The sequence below is a fragment of the Callorhinus ursinus genome, unplaced genomic scaffold, assembly GCF_003265705.2.
Source record: "Callorhinus ursinus isolate GAN/ISIS: 27379988/994484 unplaced genomic scaffold, GSC_fseal_2.0 scaffold4, whole genome shotgun sequence".
NCBI classification, from domain to species: Eukaryota; Metazoa; Chordata; class Mammalia; order Carnivora; family Otariidae; genus Callorhinus; species Callorhinus ursinus.
This window is the reverse complement of record NW_027397066.1, coordinates 123,701,194-123,725,451: the sequence shown is the minus strand read 5'-3', so window position 1 is coordinate 123,725,451 and position 24,258 is coordinate 123,701,194. Positions and strand designations below refer to the sequence as shown.

The 24,258-nt window shown below is 38.8% G+C and overlaps 1 protein-coding gene across 3 annotated transcripts in view; it reads right to left on the bottom strand.

The window, feature by feature from the left end:
* ARHGAP10 (Rho GTPase activating protein 10) overlaps positions 1 to 24,258 on the bottom strand; it is a 338,204-nt gene that overhangs the window by 161,847 nt on the left and 152,099 nt on the right. For all 3 annotated transcript variants that reach the window (XM_073892335.1, XM_025874287.2, XM_073892334.1), the window contains 3 exons: positions 10,598 to 10,679; positions 8,457 to 8,502; positions 6,104 to 6,169 (listed from right to left, as the gene is read on the bottom strand). In XM_073892335.1, coding sequence (XP_073748436.1) covers positions 6,104 to 6,169; positions 8,457 to 8,502; positions 10,598 to 10,679 — 194 coding nt within the window. The remainder of the gene's footprint in view (positions 1 to 6,103; positions 6,170 to 8,456; positions 8,503 to 10,597; positions 10,680 to 24,258) is intronic.

Below are 24,258 nucleotides of genomic sequence, written 5' to 3'. Positions count from 1 at the left end.
ATATTTTAAGAAAAAAGAAAAAGAAGAAGATAACAGGAGAGGAAGAAAAGGGGAGTATGTCAGAGGGGGAGACGAACCATGAGAGATGATGGACTCTGAAAAACAAACTGAGGGTTCTAGAGGGGAGGGGGGAGGGGGATGGGTTATCCTGGTGATGGGTATTGAGGAGGGCACGTTCTGCGTGGAGCACTGAGTGTTATGAACAAACAATGAATCATGGAACACTGCACCAAAAACTAATGATGTAATATATGGTGATTAACATAACAATAAAAAAAGAAAAAAAAACACAATTGCTTACTGAGTTCTATGTATGTAAGACACAGAACATATATAGAGATGAGAAGAGGCAAGCAAAGGATAAATAAGACATTTTTTTCCACTCCAAGGAAACCATAAAGTTCCAGAAACAAAATAAATAGATCAAATATAATTAACAATGTCAGCCAATATAACTGCCAAATGAGGAACTTCCTTTTCATGAGGAAAGCTCTTCAAGGGAGGATGGAAAGAGAAAGTTTAAAAACACATTTAATGAATATCTACTACGTACTAAAATTAGCTCTCATCCTCACAAACGTGGGTGCAGGTAGACAGTGTGTATGAACTTCCTAGCCACATTCTTTTAGAGACTAAGGGTCTGAAGGGTTAAAAATCTTTCCAAAATGCCTACCTTATTGCATCATTTTGGAGTGTAAACCTGACCACTCCTATCAGCCAACAAAGAGGTGCACCTTCTCCAGAATAATCTAAATACGTCTCTTCCTCCAGTCTGGCCAATGGCCCCCAGGTCCCAGATGCATCATGCTCTGTCAAACATCTACACTTCGACCCCACCCTATCCCTCTGCCAAAATCCTTCCTGACACCCCGGAGTTGTACACCTGGCCAACTCCTCATCCTTTAGAATGCAGCCTATGTGCTGAGTCCCCAGGGAAGCCCTGAGTCAGTGGTGATTCAGAGGCTAGGGGTGGGGGGGTGGGAAGGGGCAGGGCAAATAAGCCCATCATATTCTCCATCATCAGACAGGGGATGCTCCATCATCAGATAGCCAGAGACCTGGTGGCTGCATGGTTTTTAGCCTAGACACAATGGACGAAAGGCTGTATAAAACTGCTTGAGAATAACCAGGTGTTTTCCCATAAAGGAACAAACTACTACAGGGCACCAGAAACTAGGCATCACATGGAATAGCAGGCAAAGGGGCTGGAGGTGAAGCACAGTATCAGTGAACAACAGACACCATGAGCACTTCAGAATTTGCCTTGGATCCACCTACAGTGTGCTGGAAATCTGAAATGCCCTTGGCTTCTGACTGAAACTTGGCCACTTGGAGCCATTTTCTTATTTCTTCTCTCAAGTGCATTTTTTAGGATGGAGGTTCTACCCTACATCTGCTAGATTCACACTCATAATCCCCAAAGCTACATGGAGCCATGACCCAGGGCCCTCAGAAACTCTACTCTCTCGGGAAACCATCATGGCTTCTTCTACCTCCTAAAAGCAGAAGATGAGAAATCCCTGTCTCCCCTTGACTATTCTTATTGGAACTCACATTGTCTACAGCAGAGGTCCAGCTACCACTGATTACGGATTCAACAGAGCTGACTGAGCCCAGGAATCTGCAACAAGTCTGCCATGGCCCCTGAAATTTCCTTGATATCCTTTGTTTTCCAAACTAAAATCTGAAGGTGAAATTCCTTGCAGAACTCTGATCCTCTACATACAACCAACTGCTAACTGTGACTACTACTGCATCTGCTAAATCACTGGGGTGCATCCATGCTATCTGACCTCACTGCCAAATCTCCCATCCTGAATCAGCTGCTACCTGCCCTGCCAGATCCTCCAACCTAGGCAGAACTCGGGCTCCTTTGCGCCCAGTCATCCCACAAATGGCTACCAATACTAATTTTCATATTTATCTTTCTAAGCCTCCTACTCTATCCACCATCCTCTAGGACTTACCAAGTTCCTTCACAATTAAATGCAAATGCTTGAGTATCTGCTTTTATAGTGTTTCTTCATGCTTCCTTTCCAGTCAAATTTGCCTTGTTCCTGTCACACTCTGTCTCTACATCTTTGCAGAGGTGTCTCTAAATGCCAAAACATACCTTCCTATCCTTTAAATCTAAGGGAGCCTATTCCTAAACACAGTCCTCAACATCAAGTACACTGCAATCTATCAACATGCATTCAAATTCTCTTAATTCTTGCAAACGTATAACACTTTTATTTTATCGCATGGTATATTTACATTACAAATCTCTATGTTTACTATTCATGTATCCAGCATTATATATAACTAACCTTTAATATGTGTCCCAAAGGACTAGAACAAAGCTATGTACACACTATGACTGCTCAATAAATAAATACTGGTTAGCTGACTGGCTTCACGTTAGAACTAGGATTTAATTGTGATAGGTCACCTGTTACTGAGGGAAGGAAAAGAACACTGCGCTATTTTTTCAGAACTTCTCTGTTTTGTTTGTTTGGGTTTAGGTTGGGTTATTTTTAAGAAGTTAAAAGAAAAGCTCCCCACATAGCAGGATACTATAACCATAAAGATAATAATTGTGCACCTATTTCTCCAACATACAAGCAACCCTTCCATTAAGGACAGTGGTTCCCAAACTTTGCTACATAGCAGAATCACCTGGAGAACATTTTTAAAAAAAAAAAATCCCACTTCCCAGCTCATACCAGATAGCAATGAAGTCAGGTAAGGCAGAGGGGAAGTCAGGTCATATTTTTTGAGGATCCTAGATGATCCCAATGTGCAGCAATATTTTGGAATCTTGGCTTTAGAAAGGCCTTCAGCTTGGCATACTTAAGCAATAATTTCCTAGCGATAGTCAGTTCGCCTGAATCCATTAAGAGCTGGTACACAGCATTTACAAACATTTGGTAAATGGCTGGTAGATCAGTTAATCTGACTCCCACATACCCCCTAACCTCATGAGCAAACAACTCTATGGAAATGATGAGTATGATTTAACTGATGCTGATATTGTAGTGAAACGGGTTCTTTCTTATCTCAAAAGCAGAGTTAACTGCTAAATAGTCCCACTCAGGTCAAGATGTTAGCATCTGTATATGTCAACATACATTGTACATGTTAACACAGATTATATATTTATATTGATATCATATATTAGTGTCACATATATATTTGTGTCATATATATTATCTTAGTGTAATATATATTATATATGTTGTCAAAGATATGTTAGTACACTAAAAATGTTACCTCTTCTTAGGATACTGAGGACCACAGTAAGTTTCTGACATCTGTCTGATGCTTTCCAAATATTTCAGTGATGTCACAAGGTGGATAGTAATAAAAATGCCAAAAGTCATTTTTAGAAGAACGTATTAGGGAAAAGGTACACTAATAGTTTTAATCCAAACACATGAAATGGTAGTTTTCAGACAATGATAGTCACATTTAAAACACTAAAAGCAGTGATTAGAAATAATTTTTCAGTGAAATTTCATTAAATGCCCCTGGACTTTAGGCATGTAGATCCACAAAATACACAGTTGTCACTAATGCTATTCACCAAATATTTCCAGCTCTCTGTGTGTTTTCCAGTCTCCTGGTAGGGTTGTTCAACCTAAACTCTTTGGGGTCGAGTGGGGCCATGAGGTTTCTATTGACCAATTAGTTGTAAGTGAATGTAACTCGCTTCAAGGCCAGATCATTCTACTTGCTGGTCCAAAGCCCTCCAGAACTGTTGCCCTCTGGCACAGCAACCAGGAACCTTTAATTTGGTTGGTTTGCAAAGGCAACCAGGAACCTGTAAGCCAAGGTATTGGTGATGAGCAAAGCCCTCCTACCAATGCTTGAGTGAGAAATAAGTCCTGTTGTTTTAAGCCACAGGGACTTGTGTGTTTCTTGTTACAGGACAGAGATAGCTGCTTTATCCTGATGAAAAAAAAAGAAGTAAGGCAACCATACCTGCAGCATAAAAAAATCAACAGCCATGATAGCTGATTTGGAGGAAATCATTAAGAACAATATTACTTGGAGGAACTTACAAATTTAGGATAAAAGCCTCAGAGATTCTACAATGTTTCTCATCATTTTTAATAATATAATCTGACCACTGATGTTTTTAACACTGTTTTTACTCTAGTATTCCATTAAAAGCAAAAAGCTTCATTCAGTAATGGACGACCATTAAGAACAAAAGATTTGAAAAAGAAAAACTATGCTTTTTGTTATCTTTAAATGAGAAAATCTAACTTAAATTGTGTAGACTCGGAGCGCCTGGATGGCTCAGTTGGCTAAGCGTCTGCCTTCGGCTCAGGTCATGATCTCAGGGTCCTGGGATCGAGTCCCACATGGGGCTCCCTGCTCAGCGGGGAGTCTGTTTGTCCCTCTGGCCCCCCCCCAATTGTGCACTCTCTCTATCTCTTTCAAATAAATAAAATCTTAAAAAAAAAATTGTGTAGACTCATTCTGTTAAAAACATCCAAAAATTATATATTTACAATAAAAACACATTCAATACATGCAGTTTCTAGTATATATATTCCATTCAAGGCATAGAACACTACGTAAAGCTACACCTACCAATCAGAAAGCATTCTAGATAGATTTTAATCTGTTCAGTCAGAAGCAAGTATGTATAAATCATATCCTTTGGGGAAAGAACATAATTTATCAAAATAATAAGCACACAAGTGATACAATTAAGGCACTTCACTTCAGAAGCTTAGGAGAAACAGAACCATGAATGATGAAGTGAGAGATATGAAAATCACAGTATTTTTTCTAAATTTTGAAAATGTGTGAAGCTCTAGGAAAATGAAGAAACTTGTCAGCTCAACTTGAGGGCAGGCTAAAATGGAAGAAAAATCTGTTCCAGCCCAAATTGCCAGGGGAAGAGAGTGCAGGAGAAAAGGCTTTCTGTGGCTTGCGTTTTTACTATCAATGGGCAAATCCCCAAGTCATAAAACGGCCATTCTTCTGTCATCTGACACTCTCATTTCAGACATGGCAGGCACCTGGCTCCACAACAAAGACCTTGTTTTGACAGAAAGTATGAACGCAATGCTTCATCCACAGAGTCATCCAAAGCGGGACCAGGGTATGCAATACATGAGAGTGAATTAAATATCCATTTATCCATATTTCACTAGGTCTCTAAACAAAGAGAAACTCGACCTCCAGAAGGAGCCCATTTTGTAATGTTCAATATTTCGTTTCTCCAAAGTCTGCTGCCATGGCTGCAAAGTGGAAGGGCCCTGTTTTTCTAGGGACTATAAAGAGAAAGCTTTCGGTCAGGGGAGGGATTAGCTTTCCTTAAATTTAAAATGGAAACAATCCAAATATTTATCAATAGGTAAATGAATAAACATCCATATAATGAAATCATGCCTAGCAATAAAAAGAAAGGAGCTAGGGATACACCCAATGAGACGAATCTCAAAAGCATTATGCTACATAAAGAAGCCAGACTCAAAAGACTACACCTCATGATTCCATTTATATGAAATACTTTTTTTTAAAAAAGAAAGAACTAAAGTGATAGAAAGCACCTCAGTAGTTGCCAAGGGCCAAAGAGGGAGTGGGGACTGACTGCAAAGGGGCACAAAGGAATGGGGGGAGGAAAGCTAGAAATCTTCTATGATTGTTACTTCTATGTTATGGCAGTTACACGACAGTACATTTGTCAAAACTCACCAATTTCTACAAAGACAGTGAATTCTTTTTATGTAAATGACACCTCGATGAAATGGACTTTTTAAAGGGAGGCCAACAAGACAATGGAAGGTGAGAATATCTTAATAGTGAACAAAACATGATTCAGATTGGCTGTCCGACACTGCTGATTCTTCGAATGCTTCTCATTTCAGCTCTGACTTCAATCTCAATGGGAGACCGGGGGGAGGTAGAAATATTAATGTAAACAGAAAGGAAAATCCCACCCTGTCGTGGTAAATGAGCAACTCAATCTCTGACACCCAGAATGTACATTTTGCATTGAAGTATTCCATTCTACAACACTTACCCATGCAACAGGCATTTTAAATGACTCTTAGATTTTACATACCTATAGCCTTTCAGGAATAAAATGATTCAATCATGTTACCTCGTGTTTCAACTGCACTGATACACTTTCTGAGAATTGTGAATCCCATCTTATCCAACTGTGCACCTAAAAGAAATACAGTTATAAAATATTAAGGGCACAATGAATTATTTACATTTCTCTTCTTTACAAAAATAGAAAAAATTATTTAAATCCAATTTAATTTTCATTTTGCTATTAAAAGAAAGCTAAAGGCCATGTGTTCCCTGTTTAAATAATGTAAATGAGAATTTCATATATTTAGAGAAGCACTTACTGGAATATTAGGCCATCTGTTACCAATAATTTATAAATTTATAATATAAAGTAATTTTTATATTAATAAATGTAACTTATTTTAAACAGTGGAAAAGAACACGATACAAATCTTTAGGGGGAATCTATCTAAAGATGGTTAAGATACATTTTGCCAAAATTTGACCACCACCTCAGGATTTTTTTTTTTTTTTTTTTTTAGTTATATATGAGTGAAGTAAATTACTTGACAGAGAAATAACACAAACTTTTTTTTTTTTAACCTAAAGAAAAAAAATTTTAGGGAGACCTGGGTAGCTCAGTTGGTGAAGTGGCTACCTTTGGCTCAGGTCAAGATCTCAGGGTCCTGGGGTGGAGCCCTACAAAGGAACCTGCTTCTCCTTCTGCCCCTCCCCACCTCAGGGTCATGCTCTCTCTCCCTCGAATAAATAAAATCTTTAAAAAAATTTTTTAAACACTTCTAAAAGTATTAGTTGGGGGAAAAAAAGTATTATTTGGGCCATGAGTTTGAAAAATAATCTCACATTTCATACCATGCTCTAAGTGTTTAATATTCTATTATTTTCATAATGAATTTAAAACAAATGATTCATGTAGCAGAAAAGATTATTTCAAAAATTTCTTTTTTTTTTCTAATATAGATGCTTGCCTGTGATTAGGCTGACACATTTGAGTGTCCTAATAAAAGATGATTCTTGTTTCAAACATGAAATCAGGGGAAGTGAATACTTGAGTCTGTATTTAGAACGAGGGAACACTAATATTAACACTTGTCTCTCAGAGCAGACAGCATGAACCATCCATGAATATAAACTGCAGGTTTAATGCTAAGCTTAAAGAGAACGTTAAGGAGGAAAATAAGGCAGTGGTTTACTGTTTAAGGATCCACTATTCACAACATTTTATAAAATGTTTAGCAAAACTATTTTTCAAAAAAAAGTAGCATGTTTTTATTTCTCTATAAAAACTAAGAGCCTTTGGAAGGGGAGAAGGAGAAAAAGAGTGGGAGGAGGAAAGAAGAGGAGAAAGACAGGGAGGGAGGAGGAGGAGGAGGGAGGACGGGAAGGGGGTAAGAAGGCGCTTCACGTGGGTTTACAACCGGCCGTTCTCGATGGCAGGCTAGACATGTCTTTTACTCAAGCACTGACTCAAATGAAACACGTAGCATGATAATTTTGAAATTGTGTGTTAGAGAATATAAAGTTTCCAAACTGTACACATTTGATAAACGCAGCCTTAATTTCTCCGAAGATATCAAAAGTAAACTTACAAAGAATCCAACAACTCTGACCACATTTTTGTTTTATCTCAGTAAAAAATCAAGATTAGAGGGCTACGCTTTATGTTCCTCAAGTGCATACAATGCACGTGAAGATCGATGTCCTAGAATATCTGAATAAGTTGGATTGTTATTTTCTAAAGTGCAGTGATTTACTACTCATATAGTCCATACTCTGACTTTAAGGATAAAAAATATCAAGGGTCAGGGTGAGGGGGTTGCAAACAGGGGACCTAATAAAGAGCTCCCAGGGGCGCCTGGGTGGCTCAGTTGGTTAAGCGACTGCCTTCGGCTCAGGTCATGATCCTGGAGTCCGGGATCGAGTCCCACATCGGGCTCCCTGCTCGGCAGGGAGTCTGCTTCTCCCTCTGACCCTCTTCCCTCTCGTGCTCTCTATCTCTCATTCTCTCTCTCTCAAATAAATAAATAAAATCTTTAAAAAAAAAAAAAGAGCTCCCACATGAGCTTACAATTTAGGAAGCTGAAAGATGCATCCCTGAAACTCTTACATCTTTATTTATGGCTATGAAAATAAATATCAAAGTAAACTGTGGAGGAAGCATTTTGGGTTTTGTAGAGAAAGTAATTATAGAGAAAGACCCCCCCCCAAAAAAAAGCCCAGAGATGGAAAAGATCAATGAGGATTACAGTAGTCCAGGAAAATCTGGGTTGGTCCCCAGTAAGTAAAAGAATACATATATTATTTGGACGACTAGCTTAGAGAGGGTACAGAGCACTCAGCAACACTTGGACATCAGTAATGAAAACTAACTCATGAAAAAGGGGAACAAACAGTCCTTTTTATGAATTAACACTTACTTCCTTCTGGTCTTGGGACGATGGCTCTATTAAAACTATGTAACAGCTAGTAAAAGAGAAAAAGAGAAAACAGTATTTTTAACACATCAATATAAAGGATTCAAGTAGGCATGCCTAGGACTATGCAAAAAAATACATTGATATTGGTTAATTATATACTAATGTGCTCAAATACTAAGATAAGGAACAATTAAGGGGCATCTCTGAGTCTACTCTGTCTCTTACAGAGAGGTATGCCACAGTAGTAAAAATAAGATGAAGGAGCTATGATTTGAAACTCATTGAAAGTTTATATAAATTTAAAATGCTCAGCCTTATAGGTTTATAAGGAACTCATTGAACTCATTGAAAGTTTATATAAATTTAAAATGCTCAGCCTTATAGGTATCGAATGACAAAGAAATTGCTGCATTCTAAGCAATAAGATGAAGCTCATTTTTTTTAACCACTATTTCTAAAATCTGGTATTTTCTTAAGAAAAAGATAACTCCTGCTCATAATTTAAATAACTACATCTGAAATAGCTAGGTGATAATTCCAGGCTGCTTCTAAGAACTTCAGCACTGACCCATTATTTGCAAGGCATATATAGCACCTGAAAAAAAAAAAAATATGCAACCTTAAGTGTCCTCACATAAATACATATCTAAATATTTTCTTTCTGCAGATTTGCCTTTGTCTGTCTATCTCAAATTAATTACTTGGTTCCTTGTTCTAAAGGAGAGGTTATATATGTCTTCAAGGTTACACTGCCTCTGACAACAGATTTATTTCTCAAAGACTTAGTCATGTGATCTTTTTGCTACGCAAACTCACTTTCCAAAGCACTTATTGAATCTCTGGGGAGAGAAGTCCTAGTCACTGCATTGCTTTTACTAGAGAGGATTAGTATAATGTGTTTTGGATCTCAGTAACCATAAATGCTCTAAATACTCTTGATTCCCAGCTAAAAATTTCAAGGACAATTTAAGAATAGACAGAAATAAAACTATGAAGGCTAAATGTCGGTCAAATACAACAAAATAATAGACAAATTTGGTTACTACTTTTTTGTTTTCCCAAACATGATATATTCTCCTCTATAGCATCTATTTTTAACATGTGTTCTTGGGGTTTTCATTTTTCAAATACTGAACCAGGACTGCCACATACACCATGGCCCATCTCCCCGGCCCCCATATTCTATACTTCCACCAACATGCTCTCTGTGACCATCAGATAACATCATCTTTCCCGGTTTCACAACTCTATTCGGACACCTCTCCTACTATATATGACCTCCCTTTCACGTTGCAAGCCACTCTCTTTCCCTTTTTTTAAACCCTACTAAGATGGCAAATGCTTTCCAGTTAAGCCTACCTGGTACCTGTACTGGCAGTTTACTTAGAGTCATAATACTTTCAGCAGAGTTTATTTAAATTGGTTCTATGGTGTTTTCTATAATTATCCTAAGTCCCCAATTCGATATGCGATCTACCAAATTCTCAATTCCCCCCGAAGGCCACCAGCCCACTAAAATGAAAGCAGTGCTTGAATCAAGTCGCAAGCAGACTGAGTTGGTGTGCCTCTGGATCTCTACTGCTTCCTTTAGTTTATTCCTCATACCCATCATACAGAGGCCCATTGACTAGGGCTACCTGATATTGCATACCATAAACCATTAGCCTGACCCATAAATTGCTAAATCAAGCAAAATATCTAATATTTATAATATATAATATAAGCAGTCACTTATAATACTGCTTGCATGGCCTCGTATTTACTGTTCCATCTCCACTGAGATCAAAATGAACTGCAAGCATTTATCGTGTTCATCACCCAAAGAACTGTCAGGTAGGAAAGAAAAAAAAACAAAAACAAAACTGAGCGTTTCGATGACTTCCTCAAGCACAGCAAACCTGACTGGCAAAGTCAAGAAAAATCAAAAATCAAAACTAAGGACACACGGGTCTTCTGTGTGCAGCTGCTAGCTCCCGCCAAATTACTGGAATGCGGGACACTTCCCAGAGGGTTCAAAACACCAGCGTCGGCAGCAAACCCTTTTTTCCCCTGCCGAATACCATAAAGCAAAACTCCCATAAAGAGGAATACAAGTCAACGCTGAAGGATGTGAATACGACTCGACCGGTGAGGATTCTTACAGCTTCTTTTCCGCCCAGGGCTTCCAACCACTGCTTCCGCTCATCCTCGGAGAATGCCTGCATGGTCAGAGCAGCGCCAGGCCTGAAAGACACCAGGGATGTGGCCGGTGAGCCCGGGGCTGGGAAAACAACCCTGCTTTTCCACCTTCGAATGTTTTATTGTGGGGAGGAAGAGGGGGTGAGTTTTTAACTGCGACAAAAGACGCATAACATACAATGTAGCACCTTAACCATTTTTAGCTGTAGAGGGCAGCTGTGTTGAATATGTTCACGTAATCGGGGAACCAATCCCCAGAACTCTTCATCTTGTAAAACGAAAATGCTGTACCCATGAAACCATGCCCCATTTCCTTCCTGCCCAGCCCCTGACGTGCTCCCCTTCTACCTTCTGTCTCTGTGAATTGGATTACTCCTAGGTAACTCTTGTAAGTGGAATCATACGGTATTTTTTCTTTTTGTAACTTGCTTGTTTCACTTATAATATCCTCCATTTTCGTCCATGTTGTACCATGTTTCAGAATTTCCTTCCTTTTAAAGGCTGAGTAATACTCCGCTGTGCGCATGCACTGCATTTTGCTTATCCACTCGTTTGTCCATGGACACCTCGGTTGCTTCTACGTTTTGGCTATTCTAGACAATGCTATTATTAATATAGGTGTACAAATATCTCAAGACCCGGCTTTCAATTCTTTTAGAGATATAGCCAGAAGTGGAATTACTAGGTGTGACATGACAAGAAATAATGCATTTGGTTTCTGACCCATTTCCTGGCACAAAGCTCCTAATACCCTTGGAATAGCCAAAATAAATGTCATTTGATATACTAATGAGATAACAAGGCTGGGAGCTCCAGGACAGCCTCAGGATAGGGGCTGGTTGCCAGGGGAAATGTGTGACTAGGAGATTGGAACTTTCAGCCCCACCTCCCCCACCATGCCCCTTCCAGGAGGAGGAAGGGGCTGGAGATTGAGTTCAATCACCAATGGCCAATGAGTCAGTCAATCATTCTTATACAATGAAGATCTAAAAAATACCCTAAGTATCAGAGAGCTTCCAGGTTAGAGAACACGTGGAGGCACTAGGAGGGTAGCATGTGCAGAAAGGACATGGAAGCTCCAAGCCCCTTCCCCTATGCCTTGCCCTATATATCTCTTCATCTGGCTTTTCATTTATTTCCATTAAAATATCTTTTGTCATAAATTGGCAGAAGTAAACAGTCTCCCTGAGTTCTACAAGCTGTTCTAGAAAATTATCAAACCCAAGATATCAAACCCCAAATTTATAGCCAAAAGCACAGGTGACAACCTGGACTTGTGACTGGCATCTGAGGCAGTGGGTGCAGTCTTGTGGGAGTGAGCCCTTAATCTGAAGCATCTTCACTAACTTGAGGTAGTGCCAAAATTCGGTTAAACTGTAGGATACTCAGTCTCTGCAGAGAACTGGAGACTTGTTGGGTATCGAAAAACCCACATATTTAGAGTACAGAAGAAGTATTGTGTGAATAGGGAGAAATAATTCTGCCTCCCACTGTCAATGGTAATTCTATTTTTAATTTTTTCAGGAACTGCCACACCTTTTCCACAGGAGGTACGCTGTTGTGCATTCCCACCAACATGCACAAGGCTTCCACATCCTCACCAACACTCGTTATATTATCTCTTTTTTTTTTTTAGAGTAGCCATCTTAATTGGTGTGAAGTGCTAGTGATGACTAAATTTTTATTTATAAAAGAGATACATGCTTATTGTTACATGGACTGAGTGTAAAACCAGAAAATCATTTTCCACCCCATCCCAATTCTATGTTCAAGAAGGCAGACTGTTCACCATTTGGTGTTTCCTTTGTAGTTTCTCAGAGCCCTGTATTGGTCCTCTGGGTCAAATAATCTTTTCTCAGTTCAGTGTATTCAGACACTCAGAGATTCAGTCAGAAAAACTCTTTATACCGGGAAGGAATAACTAGGTAGAAAAGCCATTAATAATGCCTCTTCACCTGGGGGCAGTTTCGCAAATGAAACAAATTTTGAATATTTGATTCAAATATTATAAATTAGTATTCGAAAAGAACTTTTCTGGCAAAGAATTAAAAGGCAAAACACAGAAAACTAGAAATGAAAGCAGATGGCTGAAACAAAAAGTAAATATTAATTCTTGTTGGATGCTGAATATACTTTTTAAAGTTATCACTCCTGTGGTAGTATTTCAACTCATTTTTAACTAATGGATAATCTCTTTCAAGTAAAGCAAGCAGTAATAATCAACTATAATTCAATAATCACTGCAATTTTTATAAAGTACTATAAAGTAAAAAGTCCTCCAAAAGCAACAAGCCAAATGTAAGTAGGACTCCCAACGCTCACTCACACAGGCATTATGCTTTCTCCCCACACGATCGTTATAAAGCACAAGAGAAGTTGTTTGACTAGGGTTCACTACAAAGTAACTATAGCTATAATTGATAGGCTCTTGCCTACAACCATTTTCTCCAGACTGAAATTTGTAGGGGGTTAAAAAAAAAAAAAAAAATCACCAATAATCCCCCACCCCCACCCCTAAATAGCAAAGTGACTCTTAATTGTCTACCCAGCACTTTTTTGTCTTGGTTCCACTTTTCCATCACCTTGGCACCACACAGTACAGACCCAAGGTCCCACCTCCTCCCGCTCTACTACACACAGCATCTTTTTGGAGCAAGAATAAAGGCAAGATGCCCAGACAACCAGTCTGTTTCAAGAAGTTCCTTGACTGGGACGTGAAGATTTTGGCCCTTATTCTTAGTAACCCACACTGGGCTCAAGGGAGTTAATTAAAATTGTGAGGGAAAACTTCAGATGGCACAAATGTTTTTCTTTACATTCTTTAAGTGATAAAACAATATTTACATATGGGGGTCTAACGTCTGCAAGAATGCTCCATTCTTGTCAAGAAGGAAAAATATCTAGATACCTCTCTAAAACATAGCTGTATTCAAACATTTAGTACGTAAATAAGTGAACAAAAGTATAAAATGCAAAATAAGATCTGATAGCAAATACATAATAGAAAGCTGACAGCTTTGGGGTGCCTGGGTGGTTCAGTAGGTTAAGCATCTGCCTTCGGCTCAGGTCATGATCCCAGCATCCTGGGATCAAGCCCCGCATCGGGGGGGGGGGGGGGGGCCTTGCTCAGCGGGGGGTCTGCTTCCCCCCCCCTCCCGCCTGCCGCTCCCCCTGCTTGTGCTCTGTGTCAAGTAAATAAATAAAATCTAAGAAAGAAAAGAAAAGCAAGCAAGCAAGCTGACAGCTTCTCTAGTCCAGAAATGGCAAAATGTGCAGAGAAAATGGGACAGAAGGCCAAACAAGTCAATTTCTATCATAGAAAGGTAAATAGAGAGTTTACATTCAGTTCAATAAACACTGAGTGAGTGGGGACTATGCTTTAAATCTTGTGCCAGAGGGCCAGGAATTATTTATTAAAGATCTTACCATGGGCTAGGCACTGAGCTGGGCATCCCACCCACAAAGGGTTTATTGCCTATCAAGAGAAAGAAGAAGGTAAAAATAAAAAAAAAATAAAAAAAAAATAAAAAATTTACAAGTAATCTATTAATTACAATTGTACGGAGCCCTGCAAAAAGCCAGCTACCTAGGAGAAAAAGAGGGCATAATAAAGACATCAGAAGGTGTATGCCCAAATAAAAAAGCATTCAACTTCAACTATGTTCAATTGTTGTCAAGAAGACTTGACTGTTGCTAATTTGGCTGCCAGTCTAAGAGGAAATTTCAGCATTCAAGGTGCTATGGAGAATTAAGAAAAAGATCGTACCTAGCCCTGGACGTTAGGCTTCTTTGGGAAAGGGACATTTAACCTAAGGCCTTGAAGATACGTGGGCCATGTCAGAGCACCAGGGCCAGAGTCACCCCTAAGCTGAGAAGGCACACAGAAGAGAAGGAACACACCTTGGAGGAGCTGGGTCAGCCTCATCAGCTGCCTTCCCACCCAGCTGGAGAGGAGCACAGTGGAAAGCTACAGAAGCAGCCTGGGGGTCCAGTCACAAAAGGCTCCTTGGCTGGGCGAAGGATTTGATTAATTCTCAATGTCACTGAAGGTTTTCAGTAGGGGAATAACACGATTAAAGGTGTACGTGAACACAGGCTGCTGGGTGGAAATGGACTGAAGATAGGCATGAGCTGGCTGCAGAGACTTGTAAGCAGAATGAGGGGATGAGATGGAAGGGCACAAATGAAAGAAAATATGCAGGAACTTAGAAATAGGAGGTTGCTTCTCCATGCTACAGGCAACAACAACAACAACAAAATCAACAGTAAAGGACAGGTCAATTACAGTGTTTCACCAGTAACTAGTAAAGGGATTCTGTGAAAGCCAAAACAATTGTAGCAAATAAGGGCTTAATACTCTTACACTCAAAAACATCAGACACTGAGCCTGATGAGAATCCTGTGCTTTCTAGTTCCGTTTTTTGCTTCCCCCTAAGGTTCTCCGTGGATATGTGAGGGGAAATAGTATTTACTACATGGAGATGGTTGGATATTCATATAGAGTGGCAAATAGAGATGTTGGATAAGAGAAACAATGACTGGTTCTGGTAACTTGAAACACAAGAAAAAAGTGTTGAATGATGAAGAGTCTAGAGTCATGAACTAGAACTACAGATAGCACAGTAGTGGGGAAAGAAAACAAAAAAACAATTGTCAGGCTTCCAATGAAACAGCCAGAGTACTTCTGGATAAAACCCCAATGCAGCATAAAAACTAAATCTTTATTATACGTCTTGTCTCCAAGCACAATGACTCAGGCTTGAGCCACCTAGCCCTTTATGGAACACAGCAGAGAACAAATAAACTTATTGAAAGATGAGAGATGAAATAGAAATATATCACCTACAAGGAAAGGAGTCTATTTCTGTTTGCATTTTGACACTAATAGCATGGTAACTCAAACAACTCCCCCCTTGAGAATTAATTCATCACAGTACACATTTTCAGAACACTTCACACTTGGAACATTCCAGACCAGGATCAGTCACTAATATTATATAAAGTTGGGTTCCCATGAATCAAAGAGATGGCTCACATTCATCCCCCATTTGCTTAGCCCTCACCTCTAAAACATTAGTGTAGGAAAAGTAAAAACCAGTGCATTAAAACATGTTTTAAAGATTTTCAATTTCTCAAGTTTCTTTTTTTAATAAACAATTGCTAGGAAATCATTTTGCAAATATGGGACTTTAGGGAAGCAGTGGACACATTTTAAACTACAGTATTAATAGCATCTCACTGTTAGTTTTTGAAACAAAGACATGTTTTACTCATGAAGTTTAATGGATAGATAGAACGACACAGTAAATATACATACGGATAGCAAAGAACAGAAAATTTTACAGTGTGCCAGATTATTCACAATTACATCTTCTTCATTCCATGGAGAAGCTCCGGTAACACTAGTGACTCCATCAGAGCCTGAACTAGAATTGACAAAGTTCTAATTTTTGGTAATTGGAGCTGATATTGCTACCACGCACTACGCTGGTCCACTGAGGATACAACAGTCCCTTCTTCATCTGAAAATTCATTTCAACCGGGCGCCTGGGTGGCTCAGATGGTTGGGCGTCTGCCTTCGGCTCAGGTCATGATCCCAGAGTCCTGGGATCGAGTCCCGCATCGGGCTCCCTGCTCGGTGGGGAGCCTGCTTCTCCCTCTGCCTCTGCCTCTGCCTCTCTCTCTCTCTCTCTCTCTCTCTCTCTCTGTCTCTCATGAATAAATAAATTTAAAAAAAAAATAAAAATCTAAAAAAAAAAAAATTCATTTCAACCAAACTAACATCTGAGTACCTAATATGTGCCAGGCATTGTGCTAAGCTCTGAGTAACTTACCACATATGGTAAGCAAAACTAATTCTTAGCAAATACAAAGGCAACAGTATGAACTTCATAAAGAAAAAACGGATGAGGGAAAAGAGCACAACTTGACCAGAGAGTCTATCTTTCTTTTGTTAAAACCATAAATGTTGTCTGTAGAACACAAGGCAGAGAATTGAAATCCAAAGAAAAACACTTAGGTTAAGCAAGTTCTTGTTCTTAAATCAGCAATTCATCTTTTTCCCTTCACTCATTAATAAAATATGCACTACTATGCACTATTAAGCACTACTGAGGCCCACACATGAGAAGCAGTCTGGAGAGCTTATTATCTGTATTCCACATTTGACCCCATATCTATTAATTCTCTTTCAACTGTATTTTTTATAGTTCAGTCAAGGCGTGTGGAAGACATGTGTTTTCCTTATACTCTACACAATAGATCAATGAGCCTGTAAATTAAGAAAATATAAAAAATAGAAACATTCACATTTATGAGATGCCAATTAATGACAGATTCTGTAAATAGAGAAGAGAAAAAATTAAGCAGCTATCAAAACTTACAATGTTACCAATTAGAAATATTTTAATGTTTTTCTAAGAAGAATGTTGAAAAGGAAAAGGAAAAAAACAAACCAGCATGTTGTAAATCCTGCACTAAATTTTACTATGAGAAGGGGAAAGTGCCAAAACCAAACCAAACACTTTCTAAAGTTATAGAAATGTAGTTGTCATAATCAGTTTCACATAGGATTCCTAGGGGGAAAAATTTAAGTACAAATCAATGAATCTTACATTTTTCCAGAAATGATCAAAGCAAGGTGCATGATTTTACTAAGGGTAAAGACTTTATAATAACTTCTTTCTTCTGTCTACCAAAACAAAAAAAAGTTTCAAATAGAGCAAGTAAGCATTGATATAGTTAGAAGTATGATTATTTCCTCTAATAAAAGTGAATTCAAACCATTAATCATTAGAGAACTGCTACTTTAGAACACAGAAAGTTGCACCCTAACAACAGGATGGAGAATCTATAAAATCATAGTGTTTAAATAAAGACTGGAGAACTGAAGATGCAAAAACAAAACAAACAAAAAACCCTAATGAACTAAAATGCAGACAGCAACAAGCCCTTTCTTAAAAAGAAAACAAACACACATGTACACACAGCTACTTAGAGCCTTCGAGAAGCAGCAGGGCAAAGAGGAAGACAGAGTGGAAGACAACAGCAGAACTGAAGTTGTAAAGGCAGAGTATGGTTGGGTGTGATGGTTTCAAATCCCTACAAAACGGAGACACAAAGAGTCTGAACCCATCCTCCAACCCTCCCATGGGACTTCACCAAGTGCTCAGGAGGAAATGTGAGAGCATGGCTGAGAGCCCCCTACCACCAACCCTCTGAGGTGTGTGTGCTAAATATGAGGGGCAGAGCAGGAGAACCTCCAGAGAAGGTTCTGATGGTGTTCTCAAATCACATGGATCCTTGATAAATAGAATCTAAATGAAGTAACAACATAGATTCTCAGTTCAACTGACAACTAAAGGGACAGCCCTACCCATTAGCAGCCCCACAGAATAAAGTGCATACCCTTTCCCAAGCATAAATATTACTTTCTTTCTACTACTCTCTTACAGTAGCTGGCTTTCAACCAAAAAATTATGAGGCATGCAAAGAAGAAAATGTAACCAAACATAAAGAGACAAAGCAGTTAGGAGAACCAAACTCAGAAATAGCCCAGATATTAGAGGAAGAAAAAATCAGACAGAACCTACGAACAACTATATGTATATTAAGGGATCCAGTGTACGAGGTGGCCAACATGCATAAACTGATGGGGATTTCAGCAAAGAAGTGAAAACTATTAAAAAGAGACAAATGGATATGTAAGAAATGGAAAATAAAAGAACAGTGATGAAGAATTCAGGAGGGCACCTTTCATATGCAGGCCAACCAATCTGGAGTCAGTATCTGCAACCTTTCCTTTATCTAACTTGTACTCAGGGAGGCACTATTTCCTCTGCCCTAAGTCACCCCAGGACAACCACCCCTAGTGGAGAGAGCCCACCAATATTATTCAAACTAGCCAATCCTAAATTGCTTCCCCTTCTCTGCCTTGCCTTTTCTGCAGAAACCCCAATAAGATTAGTCTAGGATTTTCTCTCACTCCTTCCTGACTCCTGACCAAAACCTGGCATTCCCCGTGTGGTCCTATGTGGCATGGCATGCCCTCTTCTCTTGGAAATTCTAATTAATAAATGGTCTTCCAATGCCATTAGTCTGTCCACATCATTACTCAGTCACTTCCATAAATAAAAATCCTGCAGGTACAACCAAAACAAATACCAAATGGTCGGAGATAATGTAACTGGAATCCCAGAAAGTGAAGAAAGACAAAATGGAGAAGTATTTGAAGAAATGACTTAGATTTTCTAAACCTGCTATGAAATATCAACCCAAATATCCAAGAACTTCAGTGAACCCAAAGCAATATAAAAGAAAGCCACACCTACGCATATCATTAAAAAAAATTCTTAAGAGCAGCAAAAGAAAAAGATGACATAGAGGGGAATAATAAGAAAGATGGATGATTTATCATGATAAAAAAAAATGGAAGGACTGAAGAAAATAGAATGACTTCTTTGAAGTGCTGCGCAGGGGGGAAGCTATTAATCTAGAAATCTACATCTATCAAAAATGAAGACAAAGGGCTCCTGGGTGGCTCAGTCGTTAAGTGTTTGCCTTCGGTTCAGGTCATGACCCCACGGTCCTGGGATGGAGTCCCGCATCAGGCTCCCTGCTCCGTGGGAAACCTGCTTCTCCCTCTCCCACTCCCCCTGCTTGTGTTCCCTCTCTTGCTGTGTCTCTCTCTGTCAAATAAATAAATAAAATCTTTAAAAAAAAAATGAAGACAAAATACATTTCCAGACAGATGAAACATGAAAGAATTCTTCTCCAGCAGATCTGCATTACATGAAATACTCAGATTAAATTAGCCTAAGGAATTTAAAAGAAACGGCACAAGACAGAAACTCAGTTCTATAGAAAGAAATGAAGAAAATCAAATGGATAAATATATTGATATTAAAAAAAGACAAGAAAAACACATACATAAATAAAACATCAAATTTCTTTAAAAGATTACTAATTATTGATTTCATAAAGTAAAAGCAGTAATGTATATTGGGTTCATGTACGTAGAATTAAAAATGTACGTACGTGGAGGCATAACTAAAAATAGAAAATGGAACACTAAAAGACTCAATTCACTAAAAAGAAAGCAAAGTAGAAGCAGAACAAAGAACAAGTAAGACAAATAGAAAACAAAACCAAGGGGTGCCTGGGTGGCTCAAATGATTAAGTGTCTGACTTTTGATCTCAGCTCAGATCTTGATCTCAGATCTTGTGAGTTCAAGCCCCACATTGGGCCCAGTGGGGAGGAAAAAGAAAAAAAAAACCAAGATGGTAGACTTAAACCCATACAAATCAGTAATTATATTATACATAAATTAACTGAAACCTTGACTAAAAAGCAAAGACTAAGTGGCTAGATTTTTTAAAATCAGGACCTAATAATACACTATTTATAAAAAACAAAGTTTAAACATAAAGGCACACAGGTAAAAGGAAAAAGATAAAAAAAAGAAAAAAAAGATATACCAAGTAAACACTGAGCATAGGTAAGCAGTGTGGCTACATTATCAAACAAGGTAGATTTCAAAATAAAGATTATTAGCAGGAACAGACATTTCATAATTATAAAAGGGTCTTTTTTTTTTTTTTTGAGAGACAGAGAGAGCATGAACCAGGAGGAGGGGCAGAGGGAGAAGCAGACTCCCCAATGAGTGGGAGCCCAACATGGGGCTCAATCCCAGGACCCTGGGATCATGACCTGAGTCAAAGGCAGACACTTAACCAACTGAGCCACCAAGGCACTCTGATAAAAGGGTCGTTTCATCAACAAGACGTAACAAACATAAAAATGCACACACACACACAAATCTCAAATATTCAATATGTGAAACAAAAATTGGCAAAATTAAAGGGAAATAGGCAAGTCCTAATAGATTTTAACACTCTGAGTTTAGTAATTTACAGAATATTAAAAATCAAAACAATATAGGAGTCAAGCACCACTATCATTAACTTGATCTAATCGACATTTAGAGAACACTATACCCAACAACAGCAGAAAACTCATTGTTCTCAAGTGCACATGGAACATTTACTAAACACACCACCTTTGGGGCAGTGAACAAGTCTAGTAAACTTCCAAATTCTGATAAAATAGAGTATGTTCTCTGACCAAAAAGAGTATAAAAGAAAAACAGAAAATAATAAACACTAGGAAAACAAAATAGTATACATAGAACCCCCCCCCCGCAACCATCTGGAACTTTTAAAACATTTCTAAGTAACACCTGGGTTAAAATTCAATACTTATGTCCTAATCACATTTAAAAAAAAAAAAAGGTATTTGCAACTGAATTACAATGAAAACACTAGACATAAAAATTTGTAGGATCAAAAAATTGTAGGATACAAACTAAAGCAGTCCTTATAAGGAAAATTATATATTTAAATGTCTACATTCAGGGGCACCTGGGTGGCTCAGTCGGTTAAGTGTCCAACTCAGTTTCAGCTCAGGTCATGATCTCAGGGTTGTGAGATTGAGCCCCGCATGGGGTTCCCTGCTGGGTGTGGAGCCTTCTTTCTCTCACTCTGCCCCTCCCTCCAGCATGTTACTCTCTCAAAAAAGAAGTCTACATTCAAAAAAAAAAAAAAATGGAAAATCAATACTATCTTAAGAAGCAATTAAAAGAAAAACAAATTAAATCCAAAGTAAGTAAAATGAAATGATAAAAATAAAAGCAGAAACCAGTGAAATATAAAATGGACAATAGGGGTTATCTGAAAAAAAAATTAACAAAACTGATAAAGCTCTAGGCAAGACTTCACAAAGAAATGAAACAAAAATTCCCATAGCAGAGATAAAAAATGAAGTATCACTACAGATCCTACAGATATGAAGTAGTAAGAAACAGATATTATGAAGAAAGGTATGCTGAGACAACTTAAAGGAAATATATTCTTTGAAAACCCAATTTATGAAAACTAACAAGAAAAATAAGAAAATCTGAATATCTCTTTACTCACTAAATTTTACCTGTAATTTTTAAATTTCCCACAAAGAAAATGCCAGATTAAGAGGACTTCACAGGTGTGTTCTCTGAAACACTTAAGGGAGAAATAATACCAGTATTACACAGACATTTTCAAATAACAGAGGAAATGGAAAACTTCCCAACTCTTTTCTGAAGCCACCATAACCCTGATATCAAAATCAGACAAAGACATTACAAAAAAAGAACATAACACACAATTTCTCTCATGAACATAAATTTAAGTATCCTTAATCAAATATTAGCAAAATGAATAGAACAATAGATAAAGAGGTTAATACATCATGACCAGGTAGAGTTAACTCAGGAATGTAACATTAGTTTAACTTAGAAAATTCAATGCAATTCACCCATTAACAGGTTCAAGAAAAATATTTAATTATCATTTTGATAGATAATAAATATTTTATCAAAGTCAATGTCGATTCATCATTAAAACTGGGAATAGATACAAGCTTCCTCAACATGTCAAAGGCATCTACAAACAATCTTCAGCTAACATTATACTTTACAGTGAAATAATAAATGCTTTTTCCCGAGGATCAGGAATCAGGTAAGATTTCCAATATCACCACTTCTATTTAACATTTTATTAGAGGTCTTGGCACTGCAATAAGACAGGTAAAGAAATAAAAGACACACAGATTCAATCTGAAAGAAAGCTGTTTTTATTCACACATGATACCACTGTGTACATAAAAAAATCATAAAGAAATTTTAAGAAGTAATAAGTCAACTCAGCAATATTGTAGGACACAAAAAACCAGTGCATTTCTATGTATTAACAGTACATTGGAAAATGAAATGTAAAACATAACCTTTAAAAATAACATTTAGAAACATAAAATACTTAGAGAAATTTAATGAAAGATGTCCATAACCCCTATATTAAACACTATAAAACATTACTGAGAGAAATTAAAGACTAAATAAATGGGGGGGCGGAGCAAGATGGCGGAGGAGTAGGAGACCTAGATTTTGTCTGGTCTCAGGAATTCAGCTGAATAGGGATCAAACCATTCTGAACACCTACAAACTCAACAGGAGATCGAACAGGAGAGTAGCAACAACTCTCTGAACAAAGAAGTGACCACTTACTGGAAGGTAGGGCGTGCGGAGAAGTGAATCCGAGGCGATATTCGGGAGGATAGACGGCGGGGGAGGGGCCTCCGCCGGCCACTTCTGGCAAGTGATAGAGCCGTGGAGCACAAAATCGGACCTTTTAGAAGTTGGCTCGGCGGAGGGACGTCGCTGCAGTGGCTAAGCGGGGGGTGGAATCCTCCCGGGACAGTGTGGACTCAGGACCCTTGGGGTCACGGAGAGACCGGGGGTGCCTGAGTGCGCCAGAGCTCCCAGGTATCAGAGCGGGGAAGCCGGCTGCAGAGACGGAGCAGAGTCGCGGGCTCTCAGCTCAGGGTTGCCATAAACTGTGATCTGCGGCCCAGTCGGGGCACGGCTCCCCCAGCAGGGACCCAACAAGCAGCAGATCCGGGGAGACTCCCCTTCCTTCCCGGGGAGGAGTGGTGCGGGAACGCACCGCAGGGATCTGCTGGGTTCGGAGACTCCGTGCGGGGTCGGGTGCCAGAGATAGCAACGCTCGATCACAGGCCGGGTGAGCGCGGAGTGCGCCGGAGACCGGGGACACGGGAGTGACTGCTTTTCTCTGGGGACACACTGAGGAGCGGGGCCCCGAGTTCTCAGCTCCTCCGGGTGGAGACTGGGAGGCCACCATTTCTGCCCTGGTCCTCCAAAGCTGTACCGAGAGCTTGCAGGGAACAAAAGCTCCTGAGAACAAACCGGAGCAGCTTCCTTAGCCCGGACCGACAAGGGCGGGGCAATTCCGCCTCCGGCAAAGACATTTGGAAACCACAGCAACAGGCCCCTCCCCCAGAAGATCAGCACAAACAGCCAGCAAGCCAAGACCAAGTTGATCGATCAAGGAGAATGGGAGAACTCCAGCGCTAGGGGAATACTGCACATAGATTCATGGCTTTTTTTTTTTTTTTTTTTTTACCATGATCCATTATTTCATCAAAGTTAATTTTTGTTGACTGTTTTTTTTTTATTTTTCTTTTTCCCTTTTTCAACCAACATCTTATCAATCCCTTTTTAAAAAAAAAAAAACAAAACATTTTTTATTTTTCATTTTTAGAGTCATATTTTATCCCTTCATAGTAGTTACCCTTATTTTTGGCATATATATATAAGTTGTTCTCTCTTTAAAATTTTGAGGTACAGTTTCTTCTAACAGATCAAAATATACCCTAAATCACTAGTGTATGGCTTTGTTCTAGTCTCCTGCCTGATCACATTCTATCCCTTTTTCCTTTTTTTTTCTTAAATCTTTCTTTTTTCAAACAACTTCTTATCTTATCAAGTCCTTTTATAAAATCTTTTATAATTTTCATCTTTACAGTCATCTTCCATCCCTTCATTGTATCAACCCTTATTTTGTACATATATGTCTTTCTTCCTTTAAAATTTTAGGAGGCACTTTTTTCTAAAAGACCAAAATACGCCCAAAATCTAGTGTGTGGCACTGATCTATGCACTAGCCTGATCATATTTGATCACATTCTGCTTTTTTTGTATTGTTCTGTTTTTGCTTTTATCCTTTTTTTTCC